Source organism: Xenopus laevis, chromosome 7L, assembly GCF_017654675.1.
Source record: "Xenopus laevis strain J_2021 chromosome 7L, Xenopus_laevis_v10.1, whole genome shotgun sequence".
NCBI lineage: Eukaryota > Metazoa > Chordata > Amphibia > Anura > Pipidae > Xenopus > Xenopus laevis.
The window spans coordinates 27,730,688-27,752,812 of record NC_054383.1 but is presented as its reverse complement, the minus strand read 5'-3'; the positions used below and the strand labels follow the sequence as shown (position 1 = coordinate 27,752,812).

General features: G+C 39.6%; 1 protein-coding gene across 3 annotated transcripts in view; it reads left to right on the top strand.

Annotated features, from left to right (window-relative positions):
* The window catches only part of prom1.L (prominin 1 L homeolog), a 65,699-nt gene that overhangs the window by 6,676 nt on the left and 36,898 nt on the right, over positions 1-22,125 (top strand). For 2 of the 3 annotated variants that reach the window (XM_018224233.2, NM_001170450.1), the window contains 2 exon segments: positions 12,975-13,527; positions 21,903-21,955. In XM_018224233.2, coding sequence (XP_018079722.1) covers positions 13,398-13,527; positions 21,903-21,955 — 183 coding nt within the window. In that variant the 5' untranslated portion in view covers positions 12,975-13,397. 3 annotated transcript variants of the gene reach the window in all.

Below are 22,125 nucleotides of genomic sequence, written 5' to 3'. Positions count from 1 at the left end.
GCCATCTGGAAATAGCTTGAATTCGAAAATAGTCCAGCTAAACACTGTCATACGAAAATTCACCTCAACCTTTGATATATTTGTCCCTTAGAGTTCTTTTCGCCCCAAATTTACTGATTCAAGTTTTTTTCCAATCGAGTTTTTTCATAAATTAGAAACCATTCAAGTTGTGAGTTGAGAAGAATAAAAAAGCTCACAAACCTCTAAAACTCGACCTTTGAGAAATAACACATAGAAAACACAAGATCAGTGATAAAAACATTCTTTGCATGGCAAATAGTGGCACATTTATCAATGCATGAATGCTCCATTTGATACATATGTTAATAATTTACCATACAAGTGAATAGAGAAATGTGGCAAGCTTGTTTGCCATCCTACCAAAAATGTGCCATGTAGCTTGTTACTGTTCAAATTATTACCCACATGAGACAATTTTTTCTATTCTGACCTCGGCAAACCCCAGTATCTTGCCTTATTTAATCTTTCTCAAGTATCTGCTCCCCAGGTATATGCTGTAACTAATTGCAAAGTGGAGTATTTACACATATCAGATAGTGTAGTTGTAGTTGCCTACTTACAAGGAAGTTAAAAGTGCTAAATAAAAAAAAACGATTTCTTCCAGTCTATGGAAAAGCAACATCTTGTATTTCAAGTTCTTTCACAATATAGACATTTTGAATTTTTTTACTACCATATGTAGGAGAAGGTCAGTGCCTCACAGTACACAATTTCTTTATGTAGTGCCACCAAGTTGTACAAAACGTCACAACAAGTTGTATAACAAACAGTGGGCTGTTTTATGCAATTAATTTTTAGAGAAACCTGCAGCGTTCAGGAGAAGTATAGTTTCCCTTTACCAACTTTCCGTTTACTTGAGTTACAAAATAAAACCGTGAACAACTGACATATAAAAATTGCTGATGATTCCTTAAGTTCTGATGATTCAGGGTGCATCAACTGCAGAAAACGAAGCACTCGGAGTGCCATCCCGCCGGCGATTTAGATTCTAGCTGGCAGGAAGGCTTTTCAGTGGGATTAGTTGCCCGAAGAAGAGGCGATTTGTTGCTGGAAGACTAAATCTCCCCGAATCTTGATTCTTACATGAAAAAAACATGATTTTTTTAAGGTTATTTTTCAGTCAAAACTCAAATTTTCAGGTTTAAAAAAAATTAAAATTTTTGGGATTTATTATACCCAGAACCTGGAAATAGCTTGGATCCGAAAATACTCCAGCTAAACCCTGTCGAGGTAATGTAGAAGTCAATGGCAGAGGTCCCTTGAACCATTTGAAGTTGTTTTTCGGCCTTCATGATTTTCGAGTGTGTTTTCGCTTGAAAACTCACTTAATTCGAGCACTTTGAGTTTTTTCGGCCCAAAGTTTTTTCATAAATTAGAAACCATTCAAGTTGTGAGTTGATTTGACGAATGAAAAAAAAGCTCACAAACCTCTAAAACTCAACCTTTGATAAATAACCCCTTTAGATGACTGCTAATTGGATATATGGGGGGAAATCTGTACTATGGATGGCTTCCCATGGAGGTAAATGGCTAGCACTGTGGATCAAATTTCACAGGCAGTTATCACACGAAAACATGATGCTTATTTATGAATGACATTTTCATCAGAAGCCAATGTACCTACCTACTGTATATGTAAAATGGGAAATAAACTTATGGCTGTGCAGCTGCTGGAACAGAATGTCATGAATTTGCAATAACTAATAGAATGTATTTAATATATGTTCTGTTAGTCTTAGGGTAAAGGCATCTGGGGTGCACACAAACCAGTCGATTGAAATTGAGTGCTGTGCAAAGGTATATTTTGGGCACTGTATTGCCTTAGCAAGAGCTGATTTTTGTTCAGGTGACAAAGCTTCCTATGTGCCTTTGCCTTTAAATTAACTTTTTGTATGTTATAGAATGGCCAATTCAAAACAACTTTTCAATTGGTCTTCATTATTTATTTATTTTTCATAGTTTTTGAATTGATTTGCCTTCTTCTGAATCCAGTTTCCAAATAGGGGGGTCATTGACCCCGTTTAAAACATGCTCTTTAAGGCTACAAATGTATTATTGCTACTTTTTATTATTACCCTTTCTATTCAGGCCATCGTCTAGTCATATTCATGTCTATTCTTGAAATCAGTGTATGGTTGCTAGGGTAATTTGGACCCTAGCAACCAGATTGCCGAGAATTGCAAACTGGAGAGCTGCTGAGTAAAAAGCTAAATAATTCAAAAACCACAAATAATAAAAAATGAAAACCAATTGCAAATTATACTAAGGGGCATATTTATCAAAGGTCGAAGTTAAAAAAAACTTCGAACCTCGAATTCAAAGTTCGAATTCAAAAAGAAGAAATTCAAAAAGAATCGTACGATCATACTTCGAATCAAAGTTTTTTCGAACTTCGACCTTCGATCTCCGAAACTCCCCCAATTGCCTCCATACAGGTTCTAGGAGGTCCCCCATAGCCTAAAACAGCACTTCGGCAGCTTTTAGGTGGCGAATGGTCGAAGTCGAAGTTTTAAAGAGACCGTACTTCAAAAAAATTGGACCTTCGAATTTCAGTTTTTTTCAATTTCGAATCGAAGTTGGACTATTCGATGGTCGAAATACCCAAAAAATAAATCGAAATTCAAAGTTTTTAACTTTGAACCTTCACTTCGACCTTTGATAAATCTGCCCCTAAAAGTTAACTCAAAGGTGAACAACACCTTGGTTTTTATACCAAGTACTGGAGTAGTTGCATTCAGGATCCAACATTTTATGCCTGTTGTGTCTTGTAAAGGATTGTGTTGTCGTAACCATTCACAGCAATTGGCTGGTAAATAATATTGCTCAACACATCTGTTGATACTGGTGTGCTGATAAGTTTGGGGGTGTAAAGAAGTGCCAGCTGACATTTGTTAGATTTGCGTAGCAGTTGCTAAGGGAAATTTCAAGCTGCTTTAGTATAATATGCGGCAATAAAATCAGGCTTTGCTTCTTTAAAGCAGGAAGTTGACTACAATTACCAGGAAGGCTATAATAAATGCTTTGTTTTTCTCCTGTGTGACCATTAACAAAGTCATTGTTGGCCAGTTAGGAAAGCATCGACAAGTTTGTTCTTGCAACACTGCTTTGCATATGATCTTTTTGTTATTAATAGAAACAAGTCATAAAAAAAGCATTCCATCTAATTATAGTGAGCATTGTTGACTATAAAAATATAGGTTTCAGTTTAGATTTGATATCGCTGTATATTTGATATCCAAAGCATAAACCATTGTATGCATTTCGTGTTGACTTGACACAAAAGCAGGTACAAACCCTATATAAATGGGATAAGTAACCCAATCAAATGTTGATTGCATGGTGGCATAGAAACCAGTGCATGATATGCATCAGAAATCTGGTATTAATCAATGGATTTTACATAATGATATGACACCTAACCAATAGTCCGCTGTACATTTTTTTTTTTTGTATTAAAACTGGTCGTAGAGGGGCAGATATTGTGGCCCTTGAGTCAGTTGGTATTCCATTAGTAGTAATACATACTGTATGTAGACACCTTTTATATTATATACTAGTTCATTTAATGGAGGATGGGCAAAATTACATTTTGGTTTTGAGAAAACCTTGTAGTATAGGTACTGAATGTATTATCCACAATGCTTGGGATCCAGAGCTTTCCGTAAGTGTTTGAGACTTGGATGGATTCTGCTCTCAAGCTAGCTTGGTCATTATCACCTTGACCTTGAGTAAGAACCATCTCATTGGTTATTTGAGCAGTTCTGTGCTGTGAAGAGATCTCTCTATGCTCTCCCAACGGCATCACCCTTTTACGCCTGTAAGTTCTTATGTCATATGTTCCCAAGTTTATAAAAATTCTGTGATTTTTTTTGTTTGGGGTTCAGAATCCACGGAGCTCATGTCAAATAAGCGTATCTCCGATAACTGAAATTCTACAACTTTACTTTACTTTATTTCATCTTGTTATTTGGATGCTTTAACCCTTTAAGTGGCACAGATCATAGAATCTGTGCTTAAAAGGATTCCAGTGCCACATATTGTAGATTCTACGATCTGCAGCACTTTTCAAGCCACTCGCTCTGTCCCCACTTGTTCCTCAGCCCCTAGGCAACGAGTAGATTCTACGATCTGCAGCACTTTTCAAGCCACTCGCTCTGTCCCCACTTGTTCCTCAGCCCCTAGGCAACGAGCAGGGGGCCCCAAGGCAGCAGCAGGCATGTGTGGAATCCTTGTGTCCACTGCAATGCCCCCCCCCATGGATACAATTCAGAAGACGGTCTGTCCTGGACAGTCTCCAGCCCACTTGGACAGATCCTCAGCCTGGTTAGTGTCCAACACAGACACACAAACATACACTTATTACACTAATACACAATAATATTTACAGTTAGAAATACAGAAATACATTTGGGGGGATCAGGGGGAGTCGCACACATTCACAGCACTCACACACTTGCACACACAATTTGCCAAGTGTAGACACACAATTTTGTGCCTTTTTTTTATTACATTGTCTTTTTTTGCATGAAAAAACTTTAATTGCCCTTGTGAATAGTGTATTAGCTAACTGCACTGCAGTCTGTATTGCCAGTGTGACACTTTCTGGAGGACCAGCACGCGTCCTTACTTTTAGTCCTCCGGTCCCAGCTGTGCGCATATACAATGATGTTGCCACTGTATTGCACTGTCAATGGGCACATTCTAAATAAAAAGATGGCCAAGCTGGCTCAGAGTTTCTGACCTTGCTCAAGCCCTTCCTAGCCTGTCTTTTCGTTTGTGACTTCCTACCTGTTCCTGACTATGAATCTACACTGCCTGCCTCTGACCTCTTGCCTGAACTTAACACTGCCTTTGTCTGATCCCTTGGTACTGTGCTTCTGGACTAACCTTGGTCGTGAGAATAGGGTTGCCACCTGGCTGGTATTTCACCAGCCTAGCTGGCGAAATACCAACCAAGGCCAAGGCTGGTATTTAGGGTTGCCAGCTGGCCGGTATGTTACCGGCCTGGCCAGTAAAAATGATGGTTGATTCCAATGTTAATAGGGAAAAAAGAAAAATATATAGGCAGGCCAGTATCTTTTTCCAGAAAAGGTGGCACACACTCCTCCTTGACATTCTACACTCATCTGGCATTCGGGACACTGCTCTTTCATGGTTTACATCTTATCTGTCTGACCGTTCCTTTAAAGTTTCCTTCTCTAACTCTACTTCTACTACTTTCCCACTCTCTGTTGGAGTTCCTCAAGGCTCTGTTCTTGGCCCCCTGCTGTTCTCGCTCTATACAACTTCACTAGGAAAACTCATTCAGTCATTTGGACTTCAGTATCACCTTTATGCTGATGACACCCAACTCTACTTGTCTACTCCTGATCTTTCTAATTCTGTCCTTTCCCAAGTCACAGACTGTCTCTCTGCTGTCTCCTCCTGGATGTCACAGCGCCACCTGAAACTGAACCTTTCTAAAACAGAACTTATTATATTTCCTCCAAGATCTTCCCCTGTCCCTCAGATATCACTCACCGTAAACAACACCACCTTTCATTCCACCACACAGGCACGCTGCCTAGGAGTTATCTTAGACTCTCATCTGTCTTTTTCACCACACATTCAAACACTTGCAAAATCTTGCCGTATTCAACTGCGCAACATTGCTCGAATACGACCCTATCTCAGTTCAGAATCAACTAAAACACTGATTCAATCTCTCATCATCTCCCGCCTTGATTAATGCAACTTACTCCTCACAGGTATTCCAACAAGTCACCTTTCACAACTCCAATCTGTTCTAAACGCGGCCGCTAGACTCATTCATCTAGCTCCCCGCTCAACATCAGCTGCTCCCATATGTATGTCCCTTCACTGGCTCCCAATCTCTTCTAGAATCAAATTACTTACACTCACATTCAAGGCCCTTAATAATGAAACCCCTCCCTATATTTCATCTCTAATCTCCAAATACACTCCTTCACGAAACCTACGCTCTGCTTCTGATCTTCGCCTCACTTCTCCTCTTGTCACTTCTGCCCATTCTCGTCTACAAGACTTCTCTCGGGCTTCTGCTTTTCTCTGGAACTCTCTGCCACAAGCTGTCAGACTTTCTCCTTCCTTCCAATCTTTCAAGCGCTCCTTAAAGACCCATCTGTTTAAAGAGGCCTATTCGATGTACCTTAATTAATCATTGCTGTATCAAAAATGACAGTGTTTATACAATCCTAATGTCTCAATTGTACCCTAAACTTTTAGTTTGTAAACCCTATTGTACTCTGTAATCCTTGTCTGTTATCCACCATTTATTCCCTGTTTGCTATAACTGCAGTAAAGCACTGCGTATCTTGACAGCGCTATATAAATAAATGATGATGATGATACCGATATTACAAATTTACCATCAATGTATTAGCCTGTAAATGTGTAATCCCTATTGTTCAGACCCTGGCCCGCCTCAGATCTGCCCCTGGTCTGCCTCAGATCTGCCCCTCTCAGCTCCCCCTACTTACCTAATCCAAGCGCTGCAGTCCCTTCCTGGCCAAACCGGTATTGAAACGGAGTAACTCCACCTCACAACCCCGCCCCGAAACGTCACAACCCTGCCCCACAAACGTCACAACCCGCCCCCACCCTCTATGTCACTGGCAGTAGGGACAGAACTTAAGGGTGGCAACCATACATAAGAACAATCTCTATCAACTCTGCAGCAGAAAGTTCCGGGGCCCCAAAAGGGTGTTGGTGAAAACCAGTTTTGGCTTGGCTCTCTCCTACTTGCCTAAAAGGTGAGTATTAGCAGTCTCTTTTATTTAGAAGTTTCGCGCCAAAGTGATGGCGACGATCCGTCAGAGTCATTGCGCACGCACGTGGCAGCATTGCGGATTTGTGCGATGCATGAGGGAGCAGGCCGGAATGTGATTGTTTAGAGAGAACCTGAAAAAACTTTTATTGCCCTTGCGAATAGTGTATTCGCTAACTGCACTGCACAATACCGTGATTTTGGCACACTTTAAGCCATTTTATTGCATTTTCAGCTCTGCGTAGTTCACTTATTTCTATCAGTAAACCTATTTGGCCAAGCTAAAAATATTCAAACTGCTGATTACACTAGGTGAAAAAAAAAAAAGTGTAGAATATTTTTTGTGATTTTATTGCATTTCACTTTACTTAGTTTTGCCCATTTTGGGCAGAAATTTTGTCTGCTATATATCCATTTGGGGGTCTCTGTGCACCACATAGTTTGGTACATCTATGTATACTGGTCATCAAACTGTTCAGTAGACCCATAGCGTTCATATTTAGGTTGTTTTATGCTGATACGTTACGAAACTTTAAAAAGTATATGCTGAAACTGCGAGCTGGAGAGCTGCTGAATAAAAGGCTTAATAACTCAAAAAACACAAATAAAAAAAATAAATGAAAACCAATTGCAAATTGGCTCAGAATGTCACTCTCTACATCATACTCAAAGTTAACTCAATGGTAAAAAAAACCCTTTAATTCCTTGAAAGATTTTTTTGATTTGGTCCTTTCCCAGTAGGCATGCATAGACCTTTATTATGATCCAATTGATGGCACGAGGGCCAAACCATTGGAATAACTGTTTGTCCTGCACGTAGGTGGCCGAATTAGGCAAAGATTTACTCATTTGGGGACTTTTGCAAGAAGTGCGGATCTTATTACGTTATGGAAAGCTTCACTATTTACTCAAAGGCTTGGGAGTAATAGTCATCAATCCCTAGATATTCCTAGCACTCATCTGACCTGTCCTCTCATTATTTCCTCTCAGACACAAACTTTCAATGTGCTGACACTGTGGAATTTCCTATATTTTGTTTTTGCACTCCCTACAAGTCATTCACACTTCAAATACTCCCCAAAAACAATTATTTTTTTATGATAGTAGTAGTAGTAGTCGTCATGCTGCATTTTGTGGTATTTGTTCTGACTGGCAAAAGTGTTCATCTTATATGTAACATTTTAAGTGAAATGACCGGCTTTGAGTACAAAGTATATTAAAGGGTTGTAAACAGTCATTACAAAATGTTATTATACATTAGTATTACCATGTATTTAAAGAGCAACAACATATTCTGCAGTGCTGTACAATAAATGGGTGTATACAATTCATTAGATATATATACAAAAATAGAACCAATAACCTATACAATAGTTGGCTGTCCAAATTAGCTACATTTTCAATGTTTTTTTTAAAGTTCTATATAAATGTAATTGCTATTGTAGGCAGTAAAAGTATCAGTTGCTTGCTCTTCTCTGCATTGCTGGATCTGGCCATTGAAACAGCATTAAAGAAGACAGCTGATTAGTTCAGTGTTTGTTATTATTATTATTATTATCCCTAACCTTTTAGTTTGTAAACTCTAATCTCTAGGTCCTTCTAACCCTATTGTACTCTGTAATCCTTGTCTGTTATCCACCATTTATTCCCTGTTTGCTATAACTGCAGTAAAGCACTGCGTATCTTGACAGCGCTATATAAATAAATGATGATGATGATTATTATTTTTAGAGCGCCAATGTATTGTGCAGCGCTGTAAAATAAATGTGTTGATTCAAATAAATTTATGGAAATTGAGCGCGCTGTTGGATTGATTCACTTAAATACCTAAAATGGAAAGAGAAGAAATCCCGATAGTGTATTATCCTTGTGTTAAGGGTAACTTCCGCTTCACAAATTACTACATGTAGTTGTCGGGTTTTGCTCATTGGAGTTGCTAGCGGCTGTGTCCTTGTCTTAGTCGGTTGGATTTCGGTATCGGTAACCTAGCAGGATAGTGCAGAAACGCCGTCAAGTGAGTAGAGAAGGGTGAGAGTTCTGCTTACCGGAAGGATTGTTAAACGAGCGTGTTATAACGGGATGAATATAATTCAGTGCTGCAGTCCTCTTCTATCACTGTGCCGGTCGGGTAGTGGGAAATACGCCGGTTTCAGTCGTTTGATGTAGAGGTGGAAGGCTCTTATTGCAGACAGTGGTTGTAATTTCTGCCGTACTTAAACGACCTTGTTTAAGTAAATACCATGGAACCTTTGTATGATTCCATAAAGTACCTAAGTAAGTACCAGCAGAATAAACGCTGAATTCATTAGCATTTGCCACGAGGAAAAGAGCTGCATTTCAGGAAGCACCAGTGTACGGCAGAAATTACAACCGCTGTCTGCAACAAGAGCCTTCCACATCAAACGACTGAAACCGGCATATTTTACCACTACCCGACCAGCACAGAGATAGAAGAGACAGACACATACTGCTTATAATTGCTAAATAACTTTGAAACCACTAAAATGGAGTTGAATGCATTTTCTTTTGGTTTTGCATTCGCTTAAAAAAGGAAAAAAATCAAGAGTACAAATGTTTAAACCTTCATTCAATAAACGGTAGGCTACGTTTGTCACGTTTAGTTAGAGAGTGTGTTATTTTAATCTGCACAAAGGAACTGTGAGTAGAGCTATTCAATTACCTCTATTGTGATCTTGGTGTTAGTGACAGGGACTGGGTGTGAGTGTAATTATAGTATTTACTATACAATAGATTTCCCTATCATACTTCTTCCTCTCACAGGACAATGTCAGCGCTGAGGGGAAAATGTGATATGTCCTTTATTAGAACAACAGTAAACTTTTTTGTAACAAGCAAAGAAGTAATCGTAACAATATAAGATAACAGTTCACGTGGGAAAAGTTAGACTCACAGCTTAAAGGGCAATTCACCTTCATTAGCAAAACTGTAATAACTGGAAAAAAACGCAGAAATGTGTTCAAACTTTCATAACCTGCCAAATTTTGTAAAATGAACATGATAATTAGGGGGTATGACCACAAAAATGGGCGTGGTCAAAATTGCAGCACTACACGCTCCAACTTTTTTGTCCCTCTTTTTATTTCCAAAATGTTGGGAGATATGGTTTACCCTCCAATAAGGATTAATTATTTCTTAGTTGGGATCAAGTAAAAGTACTGTTTTGTTATTACAAAAAGGAAATCTCTAGATATCTATCTAATAAATATTTATACAGGAGCAGTGGCCAGCTCCATGTTGGAGCTCCCACCCTTCCCAGCTATAGTCAGGTGATCCCACTGGTGTCTAATGAAAGGAAAAATGTTTGGCAGTTTTAACCTTGAAGCAAGCAAGTAAGTTGCAGGTAAAACATAGTCCCTGTTTAAAATGTATAACAAAGCAATAGAATTCTTAATGAATCAGATGAAAATTGAGCGTAGGACTGGCCAGATATGGGATGACTTTGACGTAGTTGGCCAGCTTAAATATATTGCAATATATGGACAAATAATTCCGGTTTTGTTTAAAGGGTAAGGCATTTTGTAGAAGCTTAAGGCACACAATGTCTCAATGTCTGAAATATATTGATAATGGGTTGCAGAGGACCTCTTGTATTTGTCTATATACACACACACACATTTTTCAGTAGGAGTATGCACAAAATGTCACTGACGCCATCTAAAAAAACAAATGCTCTGTAAGGCTACACATTTATTATTATTGCTACTTTTTAATTATTCCTCTTTATATTCAGCACCTCTCCTATTCATATTCCAGTGTCTTATTCAAATCAGTGCATGGTTGCTAGGGGAATTGTGGACCCTAGCTACCAGATTGCTGAAATTGCCAACTGGAAAGTTTCAGAAAAAAAGCGAAATAACTCAAAAACCACAAATAATACAAAATTAAAACTCAGAATATCACTCTCTACGTGATACTAAAAGTTAACTCAAAGGTGAACAACCCCTTTAAAGAATGGCATTGGAAAACATTGCCACTTTAGAGCTATGGAATATGGGCTGTTGGTTTAGCACTGCCATCCAGTGGCAGCACCCTTTTTGTAAGTGGTTCTAATGCTATACATACACCAGTGTTTGAGTTCATAATGAATAAGCTTGCATGTAGATGCAGCAAAATTGCACCGTTGCCCTGTAAATTGAATGGATTCCTGCAAATTGTTTTTTTAATAAATTTTTATATAGTTTACAGCTTATAAAAGCTCTGATTTGTGGGTGCAAAAATGGCATGGCTTGTGTGGAGTGGGCAGACATTTGGGCATGTTTTGTTGCCATTTGTTTGCAATCTAATGGGATATCTTTTTTCTCATTAGGACCGTATTCAGTTTAGTTAAAATCTGAAGGGGCCAAGGTGTGTAGTTGGCTAATAACTGGAGTCTCCTAATGGGGAAGGCCCTGACAACGAAGCCATATGGGGCCACATGATTTCTGATAGCAGTTCACAGGCCCTGATTTCCTTCTTCGGTACCCCTATGCCGCCAGCTTCCAGCACCCACCAGCTTTCACGCACACCCTACCCCCCCACTTGAGCATGCACACATGTGCTACAGTTCCCCAGTGCTCCTTAGAATGCTACTGGGCGGTAGGGTTGCCACATTTTAAAAAAAAATAAAAAATTACCGGCCATTGTGGGGGGCGGAAAAGAAAGGGGCAGGCGTGACGGGAAAAGGGGCGGAGCCAATGAGGGGCACCACAAAATGGGGTGGAGCCATGGGGGAGTAGCGTCACAAAAGGGGCAGGGCCATGTGGAGTATCATCACATAAGGGGCAGGGCCACCGCTCGAAGCCGACGAAAATGTAAGTTTTCATCGGCGGGCAGGGGATTTTGTAAATGGTATTACAAATTACCGGCAGCTACATTGCCGGTAAATTTGTAATACCGGCCCTGGCAGGTGTTTTACCGGCTAGGCCGGTAAATACCGGCCGGGTGGCAACCCTACTGGGCGGCATGCCATCCCTGATTTTGCTGGCCTTTACCACAAATCCAATGGCACCTATAACCAACTGGAGGTGCAGTGGCATTTGCATGGACCCCTTATAGAACCCACGATTCCAGGCGATTGCAATTGAAATATGTTGTTATAGTTAAAGGGATGTCATGGGAAAACATGTTTTTTTTAAAACACATTAGTTAATAGTGCTGCTCCAGCAGAATTCTGCACTGAAATCCATGTTTCAAAAGAACAAACAGATTTTTTTTATATTCAATTTTGAAATCTGACAAGGGCTAGACATATTGTCATTTTTCCAGCTGCCCCCAATCATGTGACTTGTGCTCTGATAAACTTTAGTTACTCTTTACTGCTGTACTGCAAGTTGGAGTGATATCACCCCCCCCCCAGCAGCCTAACCAAAGAACAATGGAAAAGTAACCAGATAGCAGCTCCCTAATGCAATATAACAGCTCCCTGGTAGATCTAAGAACAACACTTAATAGTAAAAGCCAAGTCCCACTGATACTGATTCAGTTACATTAAGTAGGAGAAATAACAGCCTGCCAGAAAGTAGTTCAATCCTAAAGTGCAGACACAAGTCACATGACTACGGGCTCCTAGGAAACTGACGATATGTCTAGCCCCATGTCATATTTCAAAATTGAATATAAAAAAAATCTGTTTGCTCTTTTGAGAATTGAATTTCAGTGCAGAAGTCTGCTGGAGTAGCACTATTAACTGATGTATTTTGAAAAAAACAGTATCCCTTTAATGATTCCTAGCATTTTGTGGCCTGGGTAATGATTCACCCCGAATCACTTTGTTTACAATTGCCCCAATTGTGTCAGTGTAAACAAAGGAAATAAACTAAAAAAAATTATAACTATTATATAAAAGCAGTAGCTTTCTAAATAGACTGTTCATATAGAAAAACAGTTGTCATTATTGCTTTGTAATCTTTAATCAGGTGTAAATATCTTTTAAAAAGCAACCCTTCTCATACATGGTTAACAAACATTGAAATACCCGTTGGATTTTGGTTTCTCTGAATAAGCAGTAGGAATGTCAGGGGTGGGTCGCTATCTTGTCAGGCTTGTTGAACTGGATGAAGACGTATGGGAGAGCAGTCCCTGAATTAATACCTCTGTTTGGAAAACAGCTGATAAGGAAAAGATCACTCCTTTAATACTTCTATACTAACGTGGGTACATTCTTTTACAGGAAGTCAGTGAAAGGATACCACACTCCTGCTCTGGGTCTTGCATTTTAAAACCGACTCCGTGTATATTGAAGAGAAATAGGACATCTGTTCCTTTCTGAGAATAAATCATCAGCCAACCAAAATAAGGGGAAAAACTTAACACTTGTGTTTGCTGGATCCAGAATAAACAGGATGTAAACATCAGAACTGAACTGGACATTTAAATCGAAAAAGGACTGACTACAGAATCTTGATATTGGGATGAACTGAGAATTTTTTTCCGCAAGAAGCATCACCTTGTCTTATCTTATATCGGATATAATCAGTTGTAGTCTACACAGACTTCTGTTTCGCGGGGCCCTAAACTTAGACCGGCTTGTGCTTTCCTTTGCTGAATATTGGCTTTTTTTTTTTCAAGTCACTTCTGAAACCACATTTATGCAATGGAGTTCGCAAATATAACAACACCAAACTATAAACCAGAAGCAGACCCAGAAAATGGTGTTTATAAAGTTTTCCGTGATATGGTACACTCCTATCTTGATATTGTACAAAGAAATCCCTTCCCACCAGGTAAGTAAACACGTTTATTTATTTAAGATACAAGCCTTAATAGAATGTTGTTGTATTTGAGCAGGCTGTTCTTTGCAGGGCTCATTTCCTGGTTAAGGGCAGAGACACACGGGGAGATTAGTCGCCCAGTGACAAATCGCCCCTTCTTCGGGCGACTAATCTCCCCACAATGTCTTCCCGACAGCTAGAATCTAAATCACCGGCGGGATGGCACTCTGGGCGCTTTGTTTTCCAAAGTTGCCCGAAGTTTCCTTGTGAGGTAACTTCGGGCGAATTCGGAAAACGAATCAATCTGAGTGCCATCCCGCCGGCGATTTAGATTCTAGCTGTCGGGAAGACATTGCGGGGAGATTAGTCGCCCGAAGAAGAGGCGATTTATCACTGGGTGACTAATCTCCCCGAATCTCCACTGCCAGCGGGAAGGCAGTTCAGGGAGATAAGTCGCCCGAAGAAGAGGCGATTTGTCGCTGGGCAACTAATCTCCCCGAATCTCTGCCCTAAAGCAACAGTAACACCAAAAATGTTTTAAAGTAATGCAAATATCATGTAGTGTTGCCCTGCACTGGTAAAACTGTGGTATTATTTTTAAGGTGGCCATACACGTTATAGTTTCCCGCGATCATTGGTCATGGGAAAGATTGTTGGTTTTCTCTACAAACGTTAATAGCTGAATATTCAGAAACGTAGGTAAAAACAATAGAATTTTACCTACAGTATATCTGACGATGCAGTATTATACTTATGCCGATGTTTGGGTTCTTTCAAAGGTGCCCAATAAAAAAAATTTCCATCCTGTCCGAGACGAGACGACCAATATTCAAAGGCTGATATTGGTTGCTTCGTCTTGCACCGAATATATTACAAAACTTTGTTTTGTATGATAATGTCTGAGCGTGTATGGCCACCTTAATGGGGTTATTTATCAAAGGTCGACATTGTGAGGTTTTTTCTACCTCAACTAAAATGTTTGCTTATTTATGAAAAATGCAAAAAAACGCTATTGAATTGGGGTTACAAAATCGAATACTCGAAATGATCGAAAATCATGAAGGCTAAAAACACCTTCAAATGATTCAAGGGACCTCTGCCATTGACACCTGCATGACCTTGACAGGTTTTAGATGGAGTATTTTTGCTGCTTTTTGCAGCTTCGGGGCATAATAAATCTCAAAAAAATTTAGTTTTTACTGAAAGTACCCTTGAAAAACACACCTCAGCCTTTAATAAATAACCCCTTAGGTGTCATATTCAGTAAAGTCTATTTTAGAGATTTAAGGGGGAACGTAATTAAAAATCACAAGCAATGTTTAAATTGGTGTTTTTGTGCTGCTTGCAATGAAAAATCATTCACCAGCGAATGTTCATTCGTTAAGCAAAGGTTAGCGTTAACAACCACTCTGGAGTTTCATTACATATTTAGTTGCAAAATGAAATTTTATTACATGGAGAATGTTTGCAAAAGCCATTTGATCACAAGCTTTGTGAGGAAGGTGTACTTGGTCAAAAAGTATACAAACACGATCCTTTGTGAATGTTTTTTGCACTAACGAAACATATAACATTCCCCCTTTAGAGTCTTTATAGTTTTAGTTTAAAGGGATACTGTCATGGGAAAAAAAAAAAAAAATCAAAATGAATCAGTTAATAGTGCTGCTCCAACAGAATTCTGCACTGAAATATATTTCTCAAAAGAGCAAAGAACAGATTTTTTTATATTCAATTTTGAAATCTGACGTGGGGCTAGACATATTGTCAATTTCCCAGCTGCCCCAAGTCATGTGACTTGTGCCTGTTTCAGTGCAGAATTCTGCTGGAGTAGCACTATTAACTGATGAGTTTTGAAAAAAACATGTTTTCCGATGACAGGATCCCTTTAAAATGTATACGTGAAATCCAGTTAGGCACTGGCCTAGAGTGGCAGCATGAAAGGCGTGGCAAAATATGTGACCTCTCTGCCCATTTGTGTGATGGCTTTTGTTGCATCAACACATCTACCGGTAGTTGCTTTCTTCACTCTTTCCCCGCTCCTCAGCTGGTGGCATCACTTGCTATGAGCACAGGGATTGTCTGCCCCAGTCTAATATCAATTACCCCAAGTTTAAATGTGATTGGAGGACAGCCTCTAAATTTGTCAGCAAAACATGGAAGCTTATTAAAGGTCCAATGTAATTAAATGATTCTCCCCAGACCTTTATTTCCCCACTGCCCGGCTCCTTGATGGCCCCTAGTACACACCACATATTAGAATTGTTCTTTCAGAAGCCGGGAGGGCTGTTTGCTTTATTCGCAGAAATGCTCCAATAGGGTTGGAGAGGTGGGGGAGGCACATAATTATTTTTCCCTAAGGCCACATTTTTCTGGGGAGTACACTGCCATATGTTATACAAGGTATGTCATTTACAGGTATGTTATGTAAAAGTAAAAGGCAAAGTAAATGAAACATGCCATAAATATTCAGGTGCGTTATTTTTTTTTTCTCTTGCTTCTGTGTTTTTTGCCCTCAAGATGTTCTTCTGACTGGAAATTCAGCAACACATTTCTGGAAATGTTTCACAGTTTCCTTATTTGCTTGTACTGATCATGTGTAGGGTATCTACAAAAAATACATATTTTTTACTTATTCTGAATAGCTAAATCACAAGAAAAGTGAATGGAAAATGTTAGTACTGTTGCCTTGCAGCACTAGGGGTCATGAGTTGGATTCCAACAAGGACACAATCTCTTCCTCCCACACTCTAAGGGCTAGGCCACACGGGAAGATTTCAGGGAGATTAGTCGCCTGGCGACTAATCGACGCGTCTAATCTCCCTGAATGGCTTGCTGGTATCTTGCACCCGCTAGCACTAAAGTCGCCTGCGCCTATTCACACATGGCGACACGTTTTTCAAAGTCACTCGAAATTGCCTCGTGAGCCAATTTCGATCGACTTTGAAAAACGTATCGCCGCATGTGAATAGGCTCAGGCGACTTCCGCGCTAGGGGGTGCGAGATACCAGCAAGCCATTCAGGGAGATTAGTCGCCTCAAAGACGCGGCGATTAGTCGCCAGGCGACCAATCTCCCTGAATCTTCCCATGTGGCCCTAGCCTAAGGGTTAGTCCACACGAGGAGATTCTGGGAGATTTAGTCACCTGGCGACTAATTGCCTCTTCTTCTGGGCGACAATCTCCCCAAACTGCCTTTGCATGTCTTCCGCTATAGTTAAAAGTCGCCATCGCTAAAGCACACGCGTCGCGCTCTCGGGAAGCTTTGGGCGACTTCGGGAATTGAAGCACCATGTGTTCTTTAGTGCAGGCGACTTTTCATTATAGGGGGATGGGAAGACACGTGAAGGCAGTTCGGGGAGATTGTCACCCTGAAGAAGAGGCGATTAGTCGTCAGGTGACTAAATCTCCCCGAATCTACACGTTTGGATTAACCCTAAAAGCATACAGACAGGCTAATTGGCTCCTGATAAAACTGACCATAGTATGTGCAAATGTAATAGGGACCTTAGATTATGAGCTCCACTCAGGCAGGAACTGATGTAAATGAGCTGTGTAAATATTTGGCAATATATAAATACCAGGAAATAATACAGATAAAATAAGGCTCAGAATACTAAACCACGCCCGGGTTTCAGTACATCCACAGTAACAAAAGTTCTCATCAAAGAAAGTAGTTGTGGATGCAGTCGCAGGATATTTAAAGGGACTGTAGAGTAATGGACTTAAAGGAGAACTAAACCCCAAACGGAGCAACAGACCCCACAAAATTGTCTTGCCTCGGCACCTCTCCCTCCCAGCACACTGTAATACATTGCAAGGTGTAATATAAGGGAAGCCGTGGGCAGGCAGGGCTCGTTTTATCAAAAGCGAGGCCCAATTGGGACCATTTTGGTGTAGCCCCTTAGACTGAGTTGCCAGCTGGCATACCACAGGAATGTCTCTGCTTCTCTCTCCTGCGAACTGTTGCTGTAACCCTGACTTTTTATCTCTCTTTCCCTTGATCCATTAACCCCTAGCACTTCAGGGTGCATAGTGGCCCACAAATATTTCATACTATGACAGCCCTCTGCCGCTAGAATTACAGAAGAAGGAGGGGTCCTTTCTGCTTCACTTTTTTTTTTTTTTTTTTTTAAATTCTCCTGTCACCTTTCATTCAGTTTAGCTTTTCTTTATTTCAGCTTTCTCTCCTTCATTCCTTAATCTGATTCCCCATATTCACTTGTTTATTCTGCCCCTTTATATTTTATTCAATCAGCCTCTCCTCCTTTTGCTCCTATTTTTTTCAATTGTTTTGTCTGAACATTGTAAAACAAAAAATATGGATAATTACTATTAGTCATGTCTCTCCTGTATCCAAAGCAAATTATATAGTGAGAGCTTCTGGCACTACCGACAGATTATATGGTGCAATGCAATATTTCAGCTCTTTTGTGCTTCCCTTACAATTCCTTCACATCCCAGATATTTTTTCTTTCTTAAACTTAAGTTTGTCCATATATTACCCCCACACTCATCTCTGCCAGTGGATCATCCCACCTTTGCTCTCATTATTTTTTATCTCCCTTTATGTATCTCCCAGACTCCAGTCTCTCCGGCTCTCACATTCTTCATAACATTCCCTCACATCTCACTTCTACCTAACTGTTTTCTCAATTTTTTTCCCTTTTCTCCTTTAACATCAGTTGCTGCCCTTCTCTGTCATTCTTTGGCTTTTTATTCTTTTGGGTTTTTCATATTACTTATTTTATATTTCCCTTTTTTTTTACTCTTACTTTCTCTTTACTTTTCAACTATTCTAGCTTTTTTAACCCTCATTTACCACACTTTTATCTGCTAGTCTTTTCACCCCCTCCGTAGCGATCTTGTCCCCTTCCTATGATCGTCTGTGCTTGAAAGTGTTGGATTGAGAGGGGTTAACAAGCAGACCTGTGCAGCCGCTAGCATTTTAGTTAATTCATGACCGTGGGTCCTGCACGCTTAAAGCATTTAAGCCCCAGATCATATTTGCAGGAATACAATAGGCTGGGGGAAGGTTCATAGTTCACACTGTAGCCTAAATAATGTTTTATGAATCAAAAAACGGTGAAGAAAGCCTCAGGAAGCAGGTCTTTGCTGCAATTAAATTCTCACTTGAGAAAGGGCTTGCGGCCCGAAACATGTAGTGGTACATTATAATAAATTTAATTGCAGCAAAGACCTGCTTCCTGAGGCTTCCTTCATCGTTTTTTGGCTTATAACTTTAAGAAATTTTGTGTGGTGGAGCCAGCCCAAGATTTTTTTCCAGCCAAAACTGGAACACTGGATAATCCCTTTTTTGTAATGTTTTATAAATGCTGCTGCGCTGCCTAAATATTGTTATACTTACACCAGCTGGGAACATGTCACTAGTAAGGGTTCCGACGCTTATGGTGTGGGGCCTCCGCAGGCGCGTTGTCCAATTGGCCTTAGGCCGGCCTTGCGGGTAAAGCTTTAGTCTCTTAATCCTAGTGGGATTTAGTTCTCCTTTAATTCTTTTCAGACTTTGTTACAGTAAAAATATGGTATCTTTATGAGAAGTACAAAAAAAGGGAGTAGGATATTTTAGGCTATTTCCAAGCAACTTTTCAATCGCCCTTCAGTTTTCTTTTTTTATAGTGATTGGGCTAATAGAGCCCACATTGCAGTTTGGGGAAACAATGCTACTTGGACCAGAAAATGCTCCTAGCGAGTGCTATGCTGCCTGCGATGGGAGGGAGCCCCTGTAATGGACATCCACATTTGGTCAGACACACATAGGAGTGAGTCTCGTGACTTGCTCATTATGTACCTGATGGGAAGCACAGAGAGACTCAACAATGTCCACTAGAAGCATTTTTTGTGCCAAATAGTATTTTCCCCCCAGTATGGGCTCTTTTAGCCCTCTGGTGCTGGAAACAATTTAACTATAATAGGTGCCCTTTAAGCTGCTAGGCACAACCGTGGTGCTTTTTCTGGTTAAAAAACCCAACATGTTTTACTTTTGTCCACTGTTTAGAAATGCAGTTTTTGTGCTTATCATACCTTATTATACAGTTGTACTCATTGAACTTGGTTAATAGTTAGTCCCAAGTGACTGTGTTACTATAAATATACGTTATCAAGCTCCCGAACCAACAGATTTGTGTACCTATCATTGAGGAGTTGTCCTTTTGCCAGATGATTCTGTTTTATCTCTAAGCTAGAAGTTTTTAGGGCCAATATCTCATGGGCTACCTAAGGGCAGAGACACACGGGAAGATTCAGGATTTAGTCGCCCGCCTCTTCTTTGGGCAACTAATCTCCCCGAAAAGCCTTCCCGCCGGTGGTTTGGCACTCGGAGATGGCACTCGGAACGCTTTGTTTTCCTCATGAGGCAACTTTGGGCGACTTTGGAAAACGAAGAGTGCCATCCCGCCAGCGATTTATATTCTAGCCGACGGTAAGGCTTTTTGGGGGTATTAGTCATCCGAAGAAGAGGCGATTTGTCGCTGGGCAACTAAACCACCCCCGAATCTAAGTGTGTGCCCTTACCCTAAGGCTTCATTATCAGTTTTTCCAGCCCTGCATCTTTCACCCCCACATATTCCTGTAACTGAGATTAACTTCATGCAGGCTTGGAAACTGGTACTGGTATGGACAAGAATTACATTCTAGTTTAGTTTATCAGCTTCTCTTGCTTCTTTATTTTTATGCAAACAGAAGGCATGGAATGCTTTTCCTGTAAATGTTTTCCTCCATGAAAGGAACCTGTTGAAAGATAAAGATTTTTTTTACCAAATGTGAATTCTAAATAGTTACAGTGCTGAAGTAAGTGTATCACTCTGTGCTTTAATATGAAAACAGGACCTGGCTAGTTTGAAAAATAATTTATAATGCAACAAAAGTAAAAAAATTTTTATAAAGACAAAAAAAAGACACAAAGTACTTTCTTGTATCTGTGTTTATATGTATAATGCTGTTCTGCACATTATAATGAACTACAGAATGGTACTGTGGGCCCAGGGGGTTGTTAGATCTATTAGGGGTGCAGTGCAGCTTTGCCACAGAATAAATGCCTGCGTTTGATGCAGAAGAACACAACACATGACTTTTCTGCATCTTGCACCCCATTTTTATGTAATCGAATTGATACCGTATGATATTTTATGCTGTACATTTTTCAAAAAAGTAGGGAGGACCTCTTTGGTGGTTGAGGGCAAAATTTTGCCCACAGACATTCCTTTGGACAATCCTTATTTAATATATGCTTGTATATAGTGAATAATGTACCCTGTATTGTAAAATATAAGGATATTATAAATCACTGAGGAGTTCCATGAACATATATAAAGGCATAAGGCCCAAGGCTGATGGAAAGGGGTGACTTCTAATATCCCTAGAATTTTTTAACAGGGTACATTATTTTATTATAATACTCAAGTTTCAACAAGTCATGTGACATCACTGAGCACCATTTATATAGGGAATAAAGTACCCCCTACTGTAAAATATAAGGATATTAGAAGTTACCGAGGAGCTCTATGACGATATTAGAAGTCACCTTGGAGTTCCACGACCTGCATAATTTTTTTTTTTAATATCTTAATGTTGTGCAACAGGGGGTACCTTATTTATTATAATACCCAAGTTTCAGTGAGTCTTATGACATAATTTACATCACTAAGCTTCGATTATAACCGATGACATCACTAAGCACCGTTATAAGGATATAATTTAGAAGATATTCATGGCTTTTCTGTATTACTGTATATAGTGAATAAAGTACCCCCTCTTGTAAAATATGGAACTCCTTAGTAACTTCCTTATGACTCCTAAAATCCTTATGACTATATAAAAACACATGGTTGAAGGACTTCTAATATCCTCATATTTTGCAACAGGGGGGAATTTATTTATTATAATACACAAGTTTCAGTGAGTCGTTGACAGAAATGACATCACTAAGCTCTGATTATAACCGATGACATCACTAAGCACCATTACAGGATATTCATGGCTCTTGTGTATTATATAGTGAATAAAGTACCCCCTCTTGTAAATTATAAGGATATTATAAGTAACCGAGGAGTTTCATGACCATATAAAAATACAAGGCCAAAGGCCGAGTGTTTTTATACAGGTCATGGAACTCCGAGGTAACTTATAATATCCTCATATTTTGCAACAGGGGGTACTTTATTTATTATAATACACAAGTTTCAGTGAGTCATGTAACAGAAATGACATCACTACTCACTGTTTATAACTGATGACATCACTACTCACCGTTTATAATTACGAGATATTTATGGCTGTTGTGTATTATATTAGAATGTTCTACAATATACTGTAAATCAACAAATCATTCTGCTTCATACTTATGTTATTTTTTTCTATGTGCTTATTTTTTTAGATTTTCTTAGGAATCTACAAGGCATCTCAGCTTCCAATCCTCCAGTTAAAGAGGTATTTTACAGAACATTATTAATTTGTGGTTTTGGCCTGCAGTTTAAAAGTACTGGCCCTAACTCCAAGCTTTCTAATTCTGTATTTTTAACTCATTTTCCTTTTTCCCTCTTCTTACTAAATACTACTGAAATAAATTTAATGTAAAATTCCTTAGAGTGCTCTTTTTG